The 19963-nt window shown below is 36.3% G+C and overlaps 1 protein-coding gene across 3 annotated transcripts in view; it reads right to left on the minus strand.

Moving 5' to 3' along the window:
* The window catches only part of CAB39L (calcium binding protein 39 like), a 90072-nt gene that overhangs the window by 36206 nt on the left and 33903 nt on the right, over positions 1 to 19963 (minus strand). For all 3 annotated transcript variants that reach the window (XM_074217150.1, XM_074217149.1, XM_074217151.1), the window contains 2 exons: positions 14831 to 14949; positions 9 to 177 (listed from right to left, as the gene is read on the minus strand). In XM_074217150.1, the coding sequence (XP_074073251.1) occupies positions 9 to 177; positions 14831 to 14949 (288 nt within the window). The remainder of the gene's footprint in view (positions 1 to 8; positions 178 to 14830; positions 14950 to 19963) is intronic.

Below are 19963 nucleotides of genomic sequence, written 5' to 3' on the forward strand. Positions count from 1 at the left end.
TCATTTACCTTAAATGTAGCAAAGGCATCGGAAGCAATGTCAAACGTGGACAACTCCACATACTTGAAAAATTCTCTGAATTGACTGGAAAACAGGACGATTTTGGCAAGTGGCTCATAGCGGATGCATTCTCTCAGCATAATTCCACAACGTAAGGCAACCTGCGGAGCTTCATACCTAGTTTCAAAATTATAAACATAGTTACTTTTATAAGCTGTAAGATATTGCCAAAATGCTTATACATAAGAAAAAGAGCACTAGACTAGAAGGAAGAACTCTGTTCTGAGCCTAGATTTATTATTACCCAGTTGCATAACCCTTTGGATTGAACTACCTTGGCTAGTCTGAGCCCTGTGTATAAATGAAAAGGTTGGATTAAATGCTATCTTTATCTACCTTCAAGAGGCACCATGGAGTACTGGATAGAGTGTTGGACTTTAGAAGACTGGTTCAAATTCCACCCCAACTCATACTTGCTATGTGACCATGGGGAATCATAACCTCTTGGAGTTACTTTTCTCATCAGAATAAGCAAGAAATATCTATAGTTCTGAAGTCACAGGGTTGCTGCAAAGCTCAATAACAATAATGTATGTAAAAACTTAAACCATGATCATGTTTTGATTATTATTCTCATTCAACTCATGCTTCTCCAGGATAATGTTCTATCAGGATTTCTGACCATTTTCCTGACAGGCTGCTCAACCCCCTCTGCCCCCTCTGCTAGGCTTTCTGACTCCTATTTGGGGTTCCTTACTGGCAGGCCCCAGACCCCCCCCAGCCAGAGTCCTATCCTATTTATAATCCTCCATCACCTCCACCCCACCATCCCTGAACAACATTTTTTTATCTTCTTACTCTGTGGATAACAATCAGATCTACACCATCATTTCTAAAAAGGAATTCTTCTCAATTTCCCTCCCTGGACATCACATATGTTTTCTTTTCCTATTAGAAGGTAAGCTCTTCAAAGGTAGGACCTTCTTGCCATCTATAATTTTATTAAGACCTTTTTTTAATTTATCAGAAGATTTCAAAATACTCCACCCCAACTAGCATATTCCCAAGAATACTATCCAATTGATGAATACTAAAGATGTAAGAAAGGTTTTAGTATGTTTCTCAAAAAAGTGCATTGTTTTTAAAAAATGAAAATGAAGAAAACAGCTATGCAAATTCACTGGACTAGGTTAATATTCACCCTCTCTACATGAACTGTCATATATGGCAGAAAAAATGCTTGACCTTCAAGGTCTAATATGAAAGGAGATATTAAGTGACAGATATGGCTAGGAATTAGAGAAGATTATGAATAGATAAGAACTGAATCAGGGGAAAATTTAAAACTTTAAAATGTAAAACATCAGGAAACAAATGAAGAACATTGCTATTTACTAAAATACTACAATAACAATCATTAAGAAAATATTGGCAAGGTGATATGGGGAAGAGAAGTGGGAGATGGAGATGAGGAAGGAAGAGAGGGCTCCACAGTCAAGAGATGAATTGTCTTGGGTGAGGAACAGCAAATTGGTGGGTGGTCACTGGATCACAAGGTAGAAGGTTGTACAATGATGGCCCTGCATTCTCAAAGAGGATCACAATGACATCTCTCTGTTGGAGTCAAGGTATGGTGTGTCCGACTGCAGGTCATCAGACCAAGATGAGTTCAGAAGCTCTACCACAGGTCAGGTGCAAATAATCCCTAGGAACACTGGGGATGGAGATGTTAAATTTGTGCATTTCACGTTTCTTTTGGGCTACTTCAACTCTGCTTTGCTCATAGAGCACAGCACCTTTTTTGATGGAGGCAAAAACAGGACTGGATGGACCTGTTCCAGTATCTTCCATGTCACACAACCAATTCCAAATTCTTCAGAGAGACTGGAAAGATAAGAGCCAGGCTATGAAGGGGTTTATATGTCCAAAAGAGAATTTTATATTTGCTCCTGGAGATAACAGGAGTTATTGAGGTTTACTGAAGGAGGTTGGAGGTGAGGACAACATGGTCAGATTCTAATTTTCAATTTGGCAGCTGAGAAGAGGATAGACTGGAGTAGGGAGACCAAAAGAACGCTGCACTAAGGTGGCAGCAGTATGAAAGAAGAGGATTTGGGGCATGTAAGAGATATTAAGGCAGTAAAAAAATAATAGGACTTGGCAACTGATTGGATAAGGGGCTGAGAGAAGGGGTCATCAGGCATTACCTCTAAGTTGTGAGGCAGAGTGGGGAAGATGGTGGTGCCCTTGATATTAATAGAGAAGTTAGTTGGGGGAGGGGGAGGAAAAGATAAGGAGTTATGTTTTAGATATGTTAAGTTTAAGATGTCTATGGGAAAAACAGTTCAAGATGAGCCAAAGGCAGTTAAAGGTTACTTAAGAGGACTAAAGTCCAGTAATAGAAAGATCAAGGAAAGGAATTCAGTGGGTGGATAGACATATTAGAGATGGTCCAGAGAGGCCCATTTCAACCCACTCAAGATCTTTTACTGCTATCACTGATTCCTCATTTTTGTTAAGGAAGACTTTCAGTATTATCCATGTTTTAACATATTTTTCATTAGAAAGGTATAAGCCAGATATTTTGCTAAGCACTTTATAGATACTATCTCATTTGATTTTCATGATATTCTTGGGAGGTTGGTACTATTATTATTCCTATTTTACAATGAAACAAACTAAGGCAGACAGAAGTTAGTGGACTTGCTCAAGATTACCCAGCTAGGAAGTTTTCACTGGGCCACCCTGGTTGCCCTTTAGAGAGTCAGAAAGCTAGAAGAGGTCTTAAGTAATTCTGTGAGCGAGAACAAGCAATGCGAGAGCCAGGTCATGAACTCAGAAATTCAGATTCTGAATTCAGTGTTCTTTCCCTTGTACTATACCATCCAAACATTAAAATAGAATATTCAGAATTACTCCCTCCCCACAAAGGCTTCTTCAAGAGGAGGAATGAGCAAAGCAACACATAGTTTTCTGAAGAGAAACCTCAATGCCACCATACCCCTCTTGCCATCCTCTGAGTATGGTCAGACGGGTTGGTAATTTGGGCAGCTGGGGACTAAGGTGGGAGAGACCCTTGCTGATAAGAGCAGGGGAGCCTGCATCAGGATCCAAGACAGGAGAAACCCAAAGCCAGGACAGTATTGGAGTCACTTGAAAGTATTATCAGAAAATCAAATTGAAGTCAGAAGGTCAGAACTGAGTTGCTGGACTTTTAAAGAAAAGCCTTCTCAATTTACAGATGAGAAAATCAAAGCTATCCAGTCATATGAAAAATTGCTCTAAATCATCGCTTATTAGAGAAATGCATACTAAAGCACCTCTGAGGTACCACCTCACATCCCTCAGACAGGCCAATATGACCAGGAAGGACCATGATCGATGTTGGAAGGGTTGTGGGAAATCTAGGACACTAATACATTGTTGGTGGAGCTGTGAACTCATCCAACCTTTCTAGAGAGCAGTCTGGAATTATGCCCAAAAGGCAATAAAAATGTGCATATCCTTTTATCCAGCAATACCTCTACTGGGTCTATACTATGAAGATGATGAAAAAGGGTAAAAACATCACTTGGTACAAAAATATTCATAGCAGCCCTGTTTGTAGTGGCAAAGAGTTGGAAATTGAGTGAATGTCCATCAGTTAGGGAATGGCTTAATAAACTGTGGTATGTGTATGTGATGAAACTATTGTTCTATTGGAAACCAGGAGGGATGGGAATTCAGGGAAGCCTGGAAGGATTTGCATAAACTGATGCTGAGTGAGATGAGCAGAACCAGAACATTGTACACCCTAACAGCAACATGGGGGTGATGATCAACCTTGATGGACTTGCTCATTTCATAAGTGTAACAACCAGGGACAATTTTGGGGTATCTGTGATGGAGAAAACCATCTGCATCCAGGGAAAGAAATGTGGAGTTTGAACAAAGACTAATGACTATTACCTTTAGTTTAAAGAAAAAGTTAACTTTTTATGTAATCTTGCTATCTCTTATATTTTATTTTTTCCCTTAAGGATATGATTTCTCTCTCAACACATTCAATTTAGATCAATGTATAGCATGGAAACAATGTAAATACTAACAGGCTGCCTTCTGTGGGGGGTGGGGGGAAGGAAGTGAGATTTGGGGGAAAATTGTAAAATCCATAAATAAATAATAAATTTATTTTAAATATTAAAAAAAAGACAAACCTCCTAGGGTACCGTGTGTATGTGTGTGTGTGTGTGTGTGTGTGTGTGTGTGTGTGTGTGTGTGTTTGTGTGTGTGTGTGTGTGTGCGCGCGCGCACGCCTTTGTCCTTTGTGGATCTATGGGTATGGCCAATGACAGCTCTGTTTGACACTGCCCTCCTAACTCAGCCATTGAACTTGGAAAGTAGGGTTCGAGAATTTTGAGCTACATCAAGTTTTTATTTTAAAGAACTTCTTTCTCCTTAATACAAAATTCCCCCTTTTTTTGCGTTAAGAAAATACCTACTCGCTGTTTTAAAACAGGTAAGCAACTCATATGCAACCATCATTCTTTGAGAAGGCTGATAGCAGCTGAAGTTTTAACAGGTACTAAGACACTTGACTAGATGATAATCCTGCACCTTCACAATTCAATTTTTTCCTTTAAAAAGTTCATAAGCAGCAAAGAAGAGCATATATATATCAGAACATAAAAGAGGGTTCTATATATGAAATCAGAAGCTTCGTTTCTTGCTACCTATTTTTTGACTCAATTTCTAAAATGAGAATAGTGAAAAAATTTTCCATTCCAAATTTTAAGTACATTATCTATTCTTTTCTTGATATAGTTTATGAGAACCATCTGTGAGACAAGAAATATGTGATTATCACCATTTATCACTGGTCTATTCTTGAAAATCATGACAACATTAAAAAAAGGTACTAGGTCTGAATAGTCCAGGCTACTATTATTTTTGACAGTTGAATAATCAATATTCTATAGAAGAATAGAACTTTTCTTCACGGTGACAACCTCAGAAGGGAAGTGGATCTATTTCCCCAAACAAATTGGTGCCTTAGAGTCATGTTAAAGAGCAGTACACACAAATTCTAAACCCCTTGAAATTTATATTTTAACTTCATTCTATACCAGTCACTTTAAAAATTAAATCCAATAATTTACATCCCTAGCCTAAATTAACCCCCCTATAGCAGAAGGCATATGAGAGATATACAATCGGAAGAGGGAGTCCTCAGTCAGTAGTCTCAAGTTTTTTGGTAAAATATAAGGCAAAGTTCTCAGCTGAGAGAGTAGGGGAAAGGGAGGAACATGAGGATTCTGAGGAGGAATGGAAAGGTTTGGAAGTGCTGCTATGGAAAGTGGGATAATGAACTAATAAGGGAGGCATAGTAGGACTGCCTTATAGCAGTGAGGGCCCAGCTGAGGTGATAGATTTATAAATATATAGTGGACCCAGAAAGTATAGTTGTATGGTTTTCTCCACTTTTGTTCAGCATCACATGTGTATGAGTGAAGATGATAAATAGTAGGAAAAATTAAAGGCTTGACTGGGGTGTAAATGGCAAAATGTTTAGGGAACTTGGGATTCAGGAGGAAGAACATGTGGAGTTAACTGGTTTGCCAAGGAATCAAGGTGGGGAGAAGAGACAAGAGCATCTAGTGCAGGAGACTTGACTTGGGAGAGAAATGAGGGATTAAGGGATTGGTAGTTTGGTACAGATAAAGAATAGGGTAGTGTAAATGAAGGGAGAGGGAAAGCAGGAACGCCCATGGTAACAACCTTTGAAGGGAAGTGATTTATTTCCCTAAACAAAACATGGTCAGATACAGGAATTTCAGAAATTCTGAACATGGAGATAGTACATTTGTGGGTGATGGTCAGAGTATGACCACCTCTATGTGTGGCTGAGGTGAATAGGTTGAGCAACTGAGTGGTTTGAGGGAAAATGAATGTGTGCTTAAATCCTCTAGTGTGAGGGCAGGAGTGGGGAAGGAGAGAAAAATTGAGCCAGATATCAGACTCATTGAGGAAGGAAGGGGAGTGACCTGAGGGTCTGCAGACAAGGATTTTGATGAATAACATGGACCACAAAGAAAGGGAGGCTACTGAATGGTGGAGTTAGGAGAGAACTTCAAAATGACAACAGGGAACAAGGAATATTCTAACACTCCCACCTTGCTGAGAGAAGTACTGAAAAGGGTGACCAGGGAGGCTGTGCCATTAAAGGAGGGCAAGTTTCTGTAAAAGCTAGCAGATGGATGGAGCAGGAGAGGAATAAGATGAAGGGGACAGGCATTCCACAGGCTACAATGGAAGGGCTGGGTGGAGTTGGCATGAAACTTTGGGGTGGGTTGGAGTGGGATTTGGATGATGATCTACAGGAACTGTCACTGGAATGTGAAGGTTATGAACAGATGTGACTATATTCATCACAGGGTATGTCCAAAAGAGCAATTCAGTTCAGAAAACCCTTAGTAAGCCCTTCTATGGGCGAGACCCTGGCGGGGTGCTGAGAAGTCAAAGGCAAAAAGGCTTTTCATGAAACCAGAATTCAAAGGCCAGTTTTGAAACTTTAGAGCTGGGCTGACCTTGGGCAAAGCCCTTCAACTCCCTCTTCTCACCACAGACATTTAGGAGATCTATAACCCTGGGCAGCTCACTCAACCTCAGCCTATTCAGATTCCTCAACTATAAAATTAGGGGGTTGGACTTGATGGTCTTTGGGATCCCTTCCATCCCCACATCTGTAGCCTATCATCCTGTAATCTGTTAAAATGGGAATAACAACAGTACTTGTATCTTACAGGGCTGTTTGTAAAGTGCTTGATATATAAGTGGCATTATTATTTTTAATTACAATGGTAAACCTCTAGTAGACTTTTTCTTCTCTGACTAATATTGGTTTACCAGGGAATTTAAAAGTAGCTGTTAGTTTTGGTGCTCACAGGTTGATCTAATAATTAACTAGCAATGGTCATTCTTTACAAAGTCGTTTGAGTGGTGGACTCTCAAACCCATAACTTTAGATGGAATGATAAATTAGCAACCTATGACTTGACCTTTTCCATACCTGCCCCAAACTAGTTTTCTTTCAATTCAAATTCATATAATCATATATAAATAAATCCAAGTATCCTGAAGACATATGATATTAAATATGGGAAGTCATTTTTTCAAACTATAATGTGGCATAAATTCAAAATTACAGTAGCTTTTATGATCTTTGGATGGAAGAATATTTGGGCAGTTAACTGCTAAATACTGATGAATCAACAAATATTTATTAAGGGCTTATGATGTGTCAGGCACTAGACTAAGAGCTAGGGATCCAAATACAGTGAATGGAAAAAAAAATCCCTATTTGCAAAGGATTTTGCAATGCATTAAAATACATTTTAGTGGAGGGACCAGATGTGGTGACACAAGCAGAGGATGAGGTAGGAAGACTGCTTGAGCTCAGGGCTCAACTGATTGGGGTCCACACCAAATTTAGCATCAATAGGTGGGCCCCTGACAATGGGAGAGAAACCCATGCTGTTTCAGGAGAGGCAAACTGGCCCAGGTCAGAAATGCAACAGGTCAGAACTTTCAGGCTGATCAGGGTCAGCAGGATGAGGCTTGCTACCAACTGTACTATTCCTAATCTGGGCAACAAAAATAGTAGACTAAGATTCATAAGAGAAAAAAAAGCAAAACAAAAACACAAATATTTTTACAGTACTGATCTGTTATAAAAGATAAATAGATTTAGAATCAGGTCCTAGATTCCAACTGTGAATGAATGAAAAAGCATTATTAAGCTCTTACTATATACCTCCATTTTCTTACCTATAAAATAAGGGGATGGACTATATGATCTTTAAGGTCACTTTCAGCTCTAAAACTCTGATCATGTAATAGATTTTAACTGAAGAATCATGAAAAAAACAACATGGAAAAAGTCCATAGGATTACATACTGAGGTAAAAAAAGTAGAGAGGCAACTTAATTGACCAAAGAGCAAGTAATTAATTAGGAAACAAAATGATCAATAGAAGAAACTAAGCATCTTTGTTTCCCTGGGGCCTCTTTGATGGTGTTCTGAGGTCATGCTGAGGCAGAGTTTTTCTGGATTAAGAATCATACTTGGAAGACCCATCTTGGGGAGAACAAAGGGGAACAATTGCAAATATTTTGAGGAAAAAAATATACCCAAGATGCAGTCCTAGAAATCTGGAGTCAAAAAAATTAAATATTTTAATTAAATATTCAATTGGACAAAACAAATCCAACCAAAAGAGATAATCACTCATTATATTTACCCCTAAATTCTAATCTCTTCTTATTTTCCTATTATAGTCATGATTTTCTAGTCATCCGGGGTCCTAACCTTGGTGTCATTCCCAATTCCTCTTTATTGGTCACTTCAAATAACCAATCAGTTTTTAAAATTTAGAATTAATTTCTCTATTATATCTCTCCAATAAATTAAATTCTCTTTTCTCCACTTATACAATGACCACCCTAGTTCAGGGCCTTATCTCCTTTCTCCTGGACAATCTGCCTTAAATCTCTCTCTTCCCCAGTTCATCTTCCTTATACTATCACCAAAGTGATTTTCATTATGAGATCTCACCATGTTATCTAACAACTCATAGTTGTTCAGAAAAAAAGCATTTACTAAGTGTCTACTATATAGCAGCCAACAGCTTACTATTAAATATAAATTCTTCAGTATTTAAAGCTTTTCATAATCTAATTCTCTCATATCTTTTCAAGATCTTTAACAAATTACTCCCTTTCATTCACTCTATGGTTCAGCTATACACACACACAACACACACACTCACACAACACACTCTCACATACACATTCACACACAACACATACAAACGTGATTTTACCTGTCTTTGTATGCTCAGTGCAACTTAGTACAGTGCCTAATACAGAATAAGCAGCATATAAGTTTTTTTGAGCATATATGTGAATATAGAACATTGCCCAACTGTTCAAAAAAAGTCCATTATTTTAGTTGATTTTGCTTGACTAATTTCTTTGTTACAGGGAAGATTCAATCTTGGTTCTGAAGGGTGTAGATGGTTTATCAGGGCTTACCTGAGTTACTGGGAGGTAATAATTGATAGAAGAATGTCTTACTCATAGTTACATGGCAGCTATTATGTGTTAGAGGGTGACTGGAAACCAGATAGTCACGATTCTCAGGCCCACACCAAGACTGAACCAACCTCTCTACAAACTACTAAGAGGAGATTTAAGATGGATAAATTGGTATCAGTTACATTACATTTTAAGGTTGGCAAAGCACTTTTCCCATTTGATATGTAGTCTTACAAATAGATTAAAAAACAAATATAAAATGAGGGCAGTAGGACTACAAAGATATGTCTCTCTGAAAAAGGGTCTTGGGGTTTTAGTAGGCTGTAACCCCAAGGAATCAGCAGTGTCAAAAAATTGATCTTGGGGCAGCTAGGTGGCACAGTGGATAGAGCACCAGCCCTGGAGTCAGAAGTACCTGAGTTCAAATCCGGCCTCAGACACTTAATAATTACCTAGTTGTGTGGCCTTGGGCAAGCCACTTAACCCCATTTGCCTTGTAAAATCCTAAAAAAAAAAATTGATCTTAACAGAGTTGCTGCATCCAAGACTCGGGGGGGATCCCAATGGACTCTGTTTTGGTGTGGGCCCCACTTTTGGGGAAGAAAACTGTCATGATACAATAGAGAGGATAGAACCAGGATGTTGAAAAGCCTCAAGATCATTCCATACAGTGAAGAGATGTAAGGAAGAGGAGGTATGTTTAGGTTGCAGAATTTAAGACTTAAACAGGAAGCCTTAGACATGATATGATCCTTCAAGTATTTGAAGAGCTACTGAATAGATATGGGATTAGAATGGCTCTTTCTGGCCACAGAAAATAGATAGAAATAGTAAAATAATACTAAAAGAGTAATAGCAATAATGAAAACATGGTGGAAACTGAATAAGAGATTTAGGCTCAAAATAAACAAAACCTTTCTCAAGTTTAGACTACAGCAATCCTCATAGACAATTAGTGATCTTCCATCACTCTCCCCAGAGTCCTTCAAGTAAAGGCTAGGAACCCTCTTTTCAGGTGAAGAGGAATTTTTCTTTATGTATGGTAATGTGTATGATTTCTGAGGTTCCTGAGCAGCTAAGATTCTGAGAGAATGGGTTAAGGGATTAAATAATGTTAAAGAATGGAGGGGAGAGTGAGAAGAATTGAGTGACATATTATTTATACCTTATCTTTCTCAAATCATTGTTCACTTTTCAAATAATCTGTCAAATAATCAAAACTACCACTGATGTCATCAAGTGAAGTTATTTCTTCATAAGGTCAACAAAAGCTAGATTTGCCCTTCATTAGTCAATATGACTGGTTAACCAAGAGAAGTAGCATGAAATACATGACAATGATCTTCAGCAGCAACAGTTAGACAAAGGGAGGTACAGTATTAGCAAAATAATCTAATCTCATCTTGCAAGACCACATGGACCTAGTTTCTCACTCCCCATCAGTTCCCTCTGGCTCTCCAAGGGGCAAAGGGAACCATCAGCTCCTCCATTTGGGGAGGGGCACAGGACTGATGTCAACTCACTTCCTGCCCAGCTGATGGCACTCTGGACTCTTGGGTCTTTCCACCAGGTGCTCCCACCCCTCCTTGTTCTGAAGCTCTCTTTAGTGAGATGTCTTCTCCTGCTAGATCATGAGATCAGGGGCTGCCTTTTTTTTTTTTTTGTATTTGTATCCCTAGTATTCAGTGGAGTGCCTGGCCCATGTTGCTCAGTTGTGCCTTACTTTACCATGGTCTACCTGGCAAAGATACTGGAGCAGTTGGTCATTGACTTCTCCAGAATGTCTCCATTTTATAGATGAGGAACTGAGGCAATGAGGGTGAAGTGAGTCAGTCAGGGTCACCCAGTGATCTGAACTCAGATCTTCCTGATTCCAGACCCAGTGCTTCATTCTTGTCACTACTTAGCTTCCCTGCCTGGCACGTGGCAGGCACTTAATAAATGATTATTGATTGACTGATTGATTAACTATAATGAGCCACTATGATTATGAGCTGAACATACAACAATAGTAAACTAACATCTATATAATGCTTACTGTGCTGAGCATTTCACAATTATTACTTCATTTGATCCTCACAACAACCCTGAGAGGTAGGTGTTGTTATTATCTTCATTTTTACATATGAGGAAACTGAAAAAAAACAGAGGCTAAATAAGTTGTCCAGAGAGACACACAAATAAGAAGTGTCTGAGGCTAGATTTGAATTCAGGTCTTTATGAATAAAGGCCCAGCATCACCTAGTTACACTGATAATATCTTGTTTTTGCAAAAAACATTGCAAATTGAAGACTTACATTTAATACTTAGATCTGAATTCCAGTACTTAAAATTATATAAAAAAAACCATGATCACAATGAAATTATATAACTGGTTTTTGTCCATTAGTCATGGTAAATGCATTTGCTAGCTCTCTTCTGCCTAAGACTTTTTAAAATATCTTATCTTTGTAGAATAAGTAAATAATATTTATGAACTTCCCAACAGTCAATCTTTCATAGGAATTGTCAACAAATCAATCTGGGTGAAAAAATCTGATAGTTTGATAAGATCTATTACTCCTACATGAAAATTATAATCCATTCTTGGTATTTCTCCAACAGCTATTATAGGAGAGAGATATGATTTACATTAAAGTCATAATGGGTACCAGTTAAACTCATTACAGTTGTGTTTTAGTGAAATGGATTTTTCCATCAGAAATCCAGAGAGAGTGAAGTCTATAGTGCACAGAGCACTAGGTTTGGAGTCAGGAGGACCTGAGTTCAAATTCAGTCTGAAACACCTACTAGATGTGTGACCTGGGTGGGTGACTTAGCTCTTAACCCACTGGAGAAAGAAATGGCAAACAAGTATCTTAGCTAAGAAAACCCTATGGACAGTAATGGCGTGCCATGGTCCATGGGGTCTTGAAGAGTTGATGAATGCATGAACAGCAAAAGGCCTGCCACTTAATTAGTAGTGACTGTGGGCAAGTAACTTAACTTCTTAATTTCTAGATTATCTCTATGATCCCTTCTAACTTTAAATTAATCATCCCTGATAACCAATTTGTTGACTATATCACACAAATACTAAAGTCTAAAAATATCTCTAAAAGAACAACAAATATGAATTATCCAATACTTAATGGTAGCCACGTGACCATGGGAATGAATTAATTTCTCTGAGCCTCAGCTTCCTCATCTGTAAAATGAGGATAAAACTACAAGTACTAGTTCTCCTCTCCTCACATCCCCCATTGTTGTAAAATTCTAGTGTTTTGCAAATTTCAAAGCAGTATAGTCAGTTAGCATTATCATCATCATCATCATTATTATTATTATTACTATATTGTTAATAAACAGGTACATGTTTTTTTTCTAGGAGTTGGGACATAATAAAAGAAATTGAATTTATATAATTTTTTTTCTTGACCAGGTATCAAGAATCTACTCCTAACTGATACACTTTATGTTATGCCTGACTTTGTATTAAAATAAACTATCACAGTGGGGTCTGTTGCATATACATATTAAAATGGAAATAACCAATGAATAATGCTACATTATTTATTAAGCCTAAAAATCTGGAATAGTATCAATATACAATGAGTCAAAAGGTAAGAACAATTATTCAAACTAGCAATACAACAACCACAGTAAGTATAACACAGGAAATGACTAGAAGGAAATCTGCCCACTTAACAACAGAGCTCACATTATGCTGAGGAAAAAAAATGACCTTTGTTATTACTGCTGGAGGCAAACTATGTCAGCCAGTACTGGAAAATTTTTGTATGATGCCATTCAATAAACACTAGGCCTCCTCAGCATAGTTACTTCTGAGTTACTTCTATTTTTCACTAGGAAGTGTGTTTGCTTTTAAAAATAAAAATTTCTGGGGGAAAAAAAAATCAGATTTTATTATCTTTCAAGCTATTCTGAGTGTTACAATAATTAGGCTAGCAGGTTAGGTCCTTTTGAAATTCTCCAGAGAGAATGATTCTTACTAAGACTTGTCTAGTACATAATTTAACAAACTGAAATGTTAGATTATCTGAAAAAAATGGAAGAAAATTAATCACAGGATACCAGATGCATACATGAGGTCAGTATGTCATGACAATGAAGTGGGTCATATAATACTTTAATATTATATTAGAATAAAAATGATATATTTCTTGAATTAATATAATTTTTTTCCAAGAAATATCAAATAATGAAATATTAAATTATTTTTGGTTTAAAAGAATGATTCTATAATGCTCTTATTATTTAAGAACATAAGTACCTTGAATTTTCAATTAGATTTCTGACATCTTAATATTTAGCTAATCCTTAAAAAATGTTGGCTCTAGCATGGGTTTTTAACTCATAGGGTTTAATTAGTAGATTCCTAAATCATGTGAACCAAAGAAATTAAAGTGATATATGTATTCTAAAAAGGGTTTGACTGTTGACCATTTAGTAGGACTTAAGTCTTAAAAATAAAAATCCATACTTTTTACTTTAGAGGATATAAGAATATATACATAAGAGAGATTTAATACTTTTTCCTAGGAACAAGAATGAGGGGGCATTTATATTTAAAATGTACACTTCCCCTTCCCTCTACCCCATGCTGTACCCCTATTTATCTTTATTAGATAAAAATGACATCCTTCTGCTCCTTAGAGATACTAATTTTTACCTTAAGCATATTCTTAGGTCTACTATTCATAAATAAAAATTAGGTTAGTAGTCTAAGCATGAATCATATAATTGATCTGATCAGTGAGAATGATACATATATTTTTCTCTAAAATGAAAATACATAAAATATATTAACATTTAACTATATATCCCCAAATTATCTATTTAAATGAGATTGATTACTGGTAAATATTGAGCTATAATGAATAAAAATAATAAAAGTTTAGAATTTTCAAAACTAAAGGAAATTCATACCTAAATCTATTTAATAGTTCAACAAGCTATGTGCAACCCATCACACTTTTGGATAAAACTAATTGTTAATATTTTCCCCCCTTATATCTAACCCACAACTGTATTTACAATTTCTACCCATGGCCATAGATGTTTTGCCAATAGCAGTGTTATCCCCTTCCATACAATAAATAGATTTTCACCTCATCCCTGTACTTTGCTTAGATCTCTTTGTTGTTTGTTTCTCTCTTAAATCTAAAGATCACCATAAGTACTTTGAGGATAGGAATGTGTCACTTTTTAATCTCTGCATCCCCAGTACCTGCCACAAAGTAGGTACTTAAGAAATATTTGCTGTTAAAGAAGCTGGTTGGTGCCAAGACTTGTTTTACTAGACATAGGAGTATGGCAGAAACATGTCCCTCTTACAGCTCTGTAATTTTGATTAGTTTTGGCTTTATGAGACTTAAGACCAGCTAAAGGACCCAATGAGCTATAGAAACAATGAGTATAAAAAGAGAATCTGAAACTTCAGGTAAGTGACCTGAGAAGACTCCATTATCCAAAGGTCCATTGTGTTCCATTTATTCCTATAGTATACTCCAGAGGCTATGATGTTTCAGTACTCCTGGAGTATATACTCAATAACTAAATTCTTGCACAGTCAGATAGCCGCTAAATAGCTATAAATATTAATGGCATGTATCCTGATATTTAAAAAATAGCATTGATAATATTTGAGATGAGGCAAGTTCAGTATACCATTAACAAGACAACTACCCTATAACCGAAATTTTTTAATGGAAACCATTTTAAAGAAAAACAACAGAAAACAAAAGTACCTACCCTTTAAGAAGCATAAATAAGATGTGAGGATGTGCACTAATGTATTCCACTGTAGGACTTCGAGTACCTATCTGTCTTCTCAATATGTTGTTAAATATCTGGGTTACATCTTTTTTTCCCTGTTCAAAAAACAAACATGGTAAATTTAATAAATAACTTTAAAAAGCAAACTGTACTTAACATAAGTTCAATAATTCATATATAACCCTTTTTTTGTTCTTTGTATACCGAAATGTTCATGTTTGTTGATGGTTGCTAAGTTCCTAATGGCATAGGATAGGGATAGTGACTAACCATGATTTTATTAGCATAATAAAAAAACAAAACCCACTATATGTAAAATTATTCAAGAGTTCATACTGGTTATACTTGTTCCATAACCAAACCTTTTTAATATAGTAAAAGAGATAAATCTAGAAAAGAGAGAGGTAAATGCAGACTCTCTCTCTCTCTCTCTCTCTCTCTCTCTCTCTCTCATAGCCATGACAATATAGAGAAAACAGACAAACATATCTTGAGGAAAATTGCTGCAAATGAATTTTTCTTTATTCATTTTTCTCTTTTCTACATAATCAAGAACAAAAGTTATAATGATTGACCTTTCAAAAAATTTTTTTACAAACGAGGAGGGAAAGGATGAGTTGTAGCTATTTGCTCTTCATTTTCTAAGAGGCCCACTGACATCATGGGATGATGTCTTGACTTGTGAGTTAACTGGATCTAAGTGAAGCAGACTTATGCAAAGTCATCCTTCTTTTTTTCAGTCACTGAAGTCTAATGGCAAGACAAAAATGACCTGCCAATGGCCTGGGAGAAAATGGGATAACCTTGGCATCTCTGATGTCTGACTGAACTCAATGGTGCATGCTTCAGCCAGTGGGACAACTTGTTCTCATCTATACATTACACCTGGCAAAATCTTCAAATGCTTGGGGAAGAGATTCTCCTATCTCACAAATTACCCTAAACCTGGGTTAGTCCCATCTGTCAAGATGGTTTTACCTGGGTGTGACCATTGTAAATGCTACAATTTCTTGAAGTAACAGGTGAGAGTTAGGTGACAAGTAGAGCAAAGGTATATAAACAGCCCTGAAAAGGGTTGAGTATGAGTACTTAGAGGAAAAAGATAGGTAAACTGTATATATTGTTAAGAGATGAAGTTAATATAAGTCAAGATCCAGATGACATCTCTTAGTAAACTAGTTCATCTTTATGTAAATGTAAAGCAAAGCTTCACTGCAGTTCTATTTTCTGAAGATCTATTTTGGTTCTGATAGAATGAAATCTACTTGAGAACAAAGATTCCTTTATTTTTTTGTATTTGTGTACCCAGCACCAAGGATAGTGCTTAATATATAATAGGTGAGATATATATATACACACACACACACACACACACACACACACACACACACACATTAATTGACTGGTAATTGACTGGTGCAAGTGACCTTGGAAGTTAGTAATTTCCCTTCCCAGTTGCATACAGAAAGCTTGTAGCTGCCTACAAACCTGGATAATTCTGAACCAAATCTCCATTCCCATAAAATAAGTCTAGAATAACCCGAATTTCTTAGAGAAGTCCTGAATATAAAAATATTGCCTTGAGGTCTATTGGTCTTAGAATGTTGTTATGAAAAGTCTCCATCACTTAAGGGCAAAATTATGTCCCAAATGCTAGGTGGTTCTATTATTAAGTGAGATATGTCACTGCACCAAGATTATAGGATTTAGAATTGGAAGAGATGTAAAGATTGAGGCCAATCCTCCCAAGTTACAGGTCAAGAAGCTGAGACTTGGAGAAGTGATTCTAGATCATAAAGCTTGATAGTGGCAGGAAAAAAACAGGGATGATCTGCTTTTTCAATACCTGCCTGTCAATATAGCTGCTTGTTCACTGTTCCAACAGGAATAACCATAGAACTGAAGGTCCCAAGGGAAAGAGAGGACAAGTAGATCCTACTGGAAATTATTTATCCTCAAAAATTTCAATACCCATATACACGGACAATCCAAACACTTTAGTCTAACAATTTTTTTACCTAACTCCTTTGACTTCCATTTCTACTTCGTTTCAATAACTTAAAAGAGTAGTCATGTACAAATCTCATGACTATTCAAAATAATTCCACTGACAAGGACCAGAACTTGGAAATTCTCTTATCTGAAAAAATTTCTTGTTATTCCTCCTAAGCATCATGTTCACTCTGATTGTGGCCTTAGTTCCTTCCATGCTTTCCTTTTGCTCCATCCTTTTCCTCATTCTTTGATATCTTTTAGATATAATCCTAGTGATCATAGTATTTCTTCGTCAAAGGGTACACACCAGCCTAATAACTTTGGAGGTATGGATCAGACTTGTTTTCTATAATGGCTGGGCCAATTTACATCTCCACCAACAGTGCATCAATGTGCTTGCTGTCCTGTGGCCCATCCAACACTGGTCATTTTTCTTTTTATCAGCTTAGCCAATCTGATGAGCAGGAGGCAGAGTGACAAGGTCTAAGTTTCTGCTTTGCAGTTTAACACTCATTCCTTCTTTCCAGGGCTCTCTAGATTTCAAAGGATTTTTTTTGGTACTAGTTGGTGTTGTCTTAATTTACTTCTCTCTCCAGCTTTCGTCTTTGAATGGGGGTTTCCTGATGAATAGCTAAGTACTCACTGTATAGATGCTTAGTTAAAGCTGAATTAAATAAGAATTATTATCACTAAAATAGTCATAATTATTTTAATCATTATCAGTTTAGCTCAAATATTCAACTAGACCTATGATTCTAATGCTCAGGATGTTTCTTGAGTGCTGTGGCTTGATCTCACTCCATTCTGGCCCAACACATGTGACTGATGCCTGTGTTTACCAAGATGATTGACACCTTGGTGAAGTCTTCCTTGCTTTCTTCTGACATTATAAGGGTACCAAAAGAGCACTTCAACTGCCTCATACTGGTCACCAGCCCACTTTGTATTCTAGCACACATTTTCCTGTTGACAACCTTTATTTCAATTCTTCAATTTTTAAAAATTTATTATGCTGCAACTAGATCACATTCACTACAAATCTCTCCACTGCCCTTTTGTGTGATACTTATTTTTAATTTCTTAGAGTGTTCCATGACTCATAGTCATGCAATAGCACTAGCAGAATATTGGCATTAAAAATGTCTCTTTCTGAGAGAAGTTTGGGGCCATTAAAGGAACTCTGCAATTTCTCAGAGGTAATATAATCTATTCTTCTGTTAAATTCTGGGTACAAATCACTGTCCATTTGAATTAAACACAAATGTACACACACACACACACACACACACACACACACACACATGCATACACACAATGCATATATATATAAGCATTAGTAACTATCCTTCAGTTTACAAAAATTTCCAGAATTTTCTTTTAAATGGTTAACCATCCTAATGCATGTAAAATACATTTTTATTTATACTTCCAATGAATTGAATCTATTCCTTTTAGGCATCTAATATGCAGAAAGATAGTTTTGTGACGTTAAGAAGATTTTGGTTCAAATCCCACTTTTAAAAGGCATACTCATGCAATCTTAATGTCCTTGGAAATTCTCTAAGATTATAAATTGTAAAGCAAGTACTAATACATGTGTGTAGAAGGCATTCCCTCATCAGGAGCTCACTTGGCCAACAAAATCACAGGTAGAGGCCAAAAAACAAAAGTAAAAATAGTTCCACCCCACCCCAAAATAATTGCATAAGAAAGCTACATTTGAAATTAATTTAAAAATTAAAGTTATAATTCAACACTCTGTTAGAACTTTTCTGGAACTGCCTTATTTTTCATGCTGTAGAATATTAAATTTATTATTATTGATATATTATTAAAAGTTATACAATTTTTCACAATATTTAGTAAAATATCACCAGAACATTTTTCAAATGTTATTCCACTGAGATGAAGAAATGATATTCCAGAGAATTTTATTAAAATTTCCTGCAGAAGAATATATTTTTCAATTTCATTGGTAAACAAAGATGGAAAGTCCCTCTTTGAACAAGGAAAAAATGTTTGCTACAACAATCTATGCTGCAACTTAACAGTGGACATTAAAGCAGAACTATTTTATTTAATCAACTACAAATTATACATTTATAACATAGAAAGTGCCTAAAAATAACTAAATTGGTAACATAATAATCCCAAGAAAGGATATGGAATAAAAATGATATAATAGATGGAGAAAGAAAAGATAAAGCCTGATAACAAACCTCACTCTCTCTCCTCTCCAATCCATCTTCCTTGGAGATGACACAGTGATAATCCTGGCATATAGACCTGACTACGACTAACACTACTCCCCTACTGAAATATCTTCAGTAGTTCCATGTTGCTTCTAGGATAAATATAAAATTTTCATCTTGTATTTAAGGCTCTCCACAACCAGGTACCCTCTACTTGTCCAGTCATTTCATATTTTTTTTGCACTCTTTCTTTCAAACTGTCCTGCTGAAAGTTCTCCAAATATAATGAACAATCCATCTCCCACCTCTATATCTTTGGTCATGTCTACAATGTACTTTCTTCACTTTCACCTCTGGAATCTCTAGCTTCTTTCATGACTCAGATCAGCCTACATGAAGCCTTTCCTTATTCCTCTCAGTTATTAGCAATAATTATAATCATTAGTTAGTATTACAACTATTATAAATTAGTCATTTTTATAACAGTTATAATTATAATCAAATAATTAGTTATTCCCTCTTGAAATAACATTTCAAATTAAAAACAATTTATATTTCTTCATCTGTCTATATGCTGTGTGCTACCTCTTCTTCCCCACTTTTCTAGAGAATATAATCAGGGACTTTTTTCTTGGTCTTTATATCTTTAGTACCTAGCACAGTATCTTCCCCTCATAAATTGTAGAAATTTAAAATGAGATTTTCCAAATTAATTTTTCAGGAATCCTTGAGGAGGCATTTGAGAAGCCTAAACCATTGCTTGCTGGAAAAATTTCCAATAACAGCTATAGATATTACAGACCAAGTAACTAATCACTGTTATCCTTAAACACAAAGGAGCCTTCCTGCTTTCTTGAGCTACCATTTTATCAGTACTAGGTAGATCATGTTGACTCTGATACTATGTAGAACATACCTGCTC

This window comes from Macrotis lagotis, chromosome 1 (assembly GCF_037893015.1).
Source record: "Macrotis lagotis isolate mMagLag1 chromosome 1, bilby.v1.9.chrom.fasta, whole genome shotgun sequence".
NCBI lineage: Eukaryota > Metazoa > Chordata > Mammalia > Peramelemorphia > Peramelidae > Macrotis > Macrotis lagotis.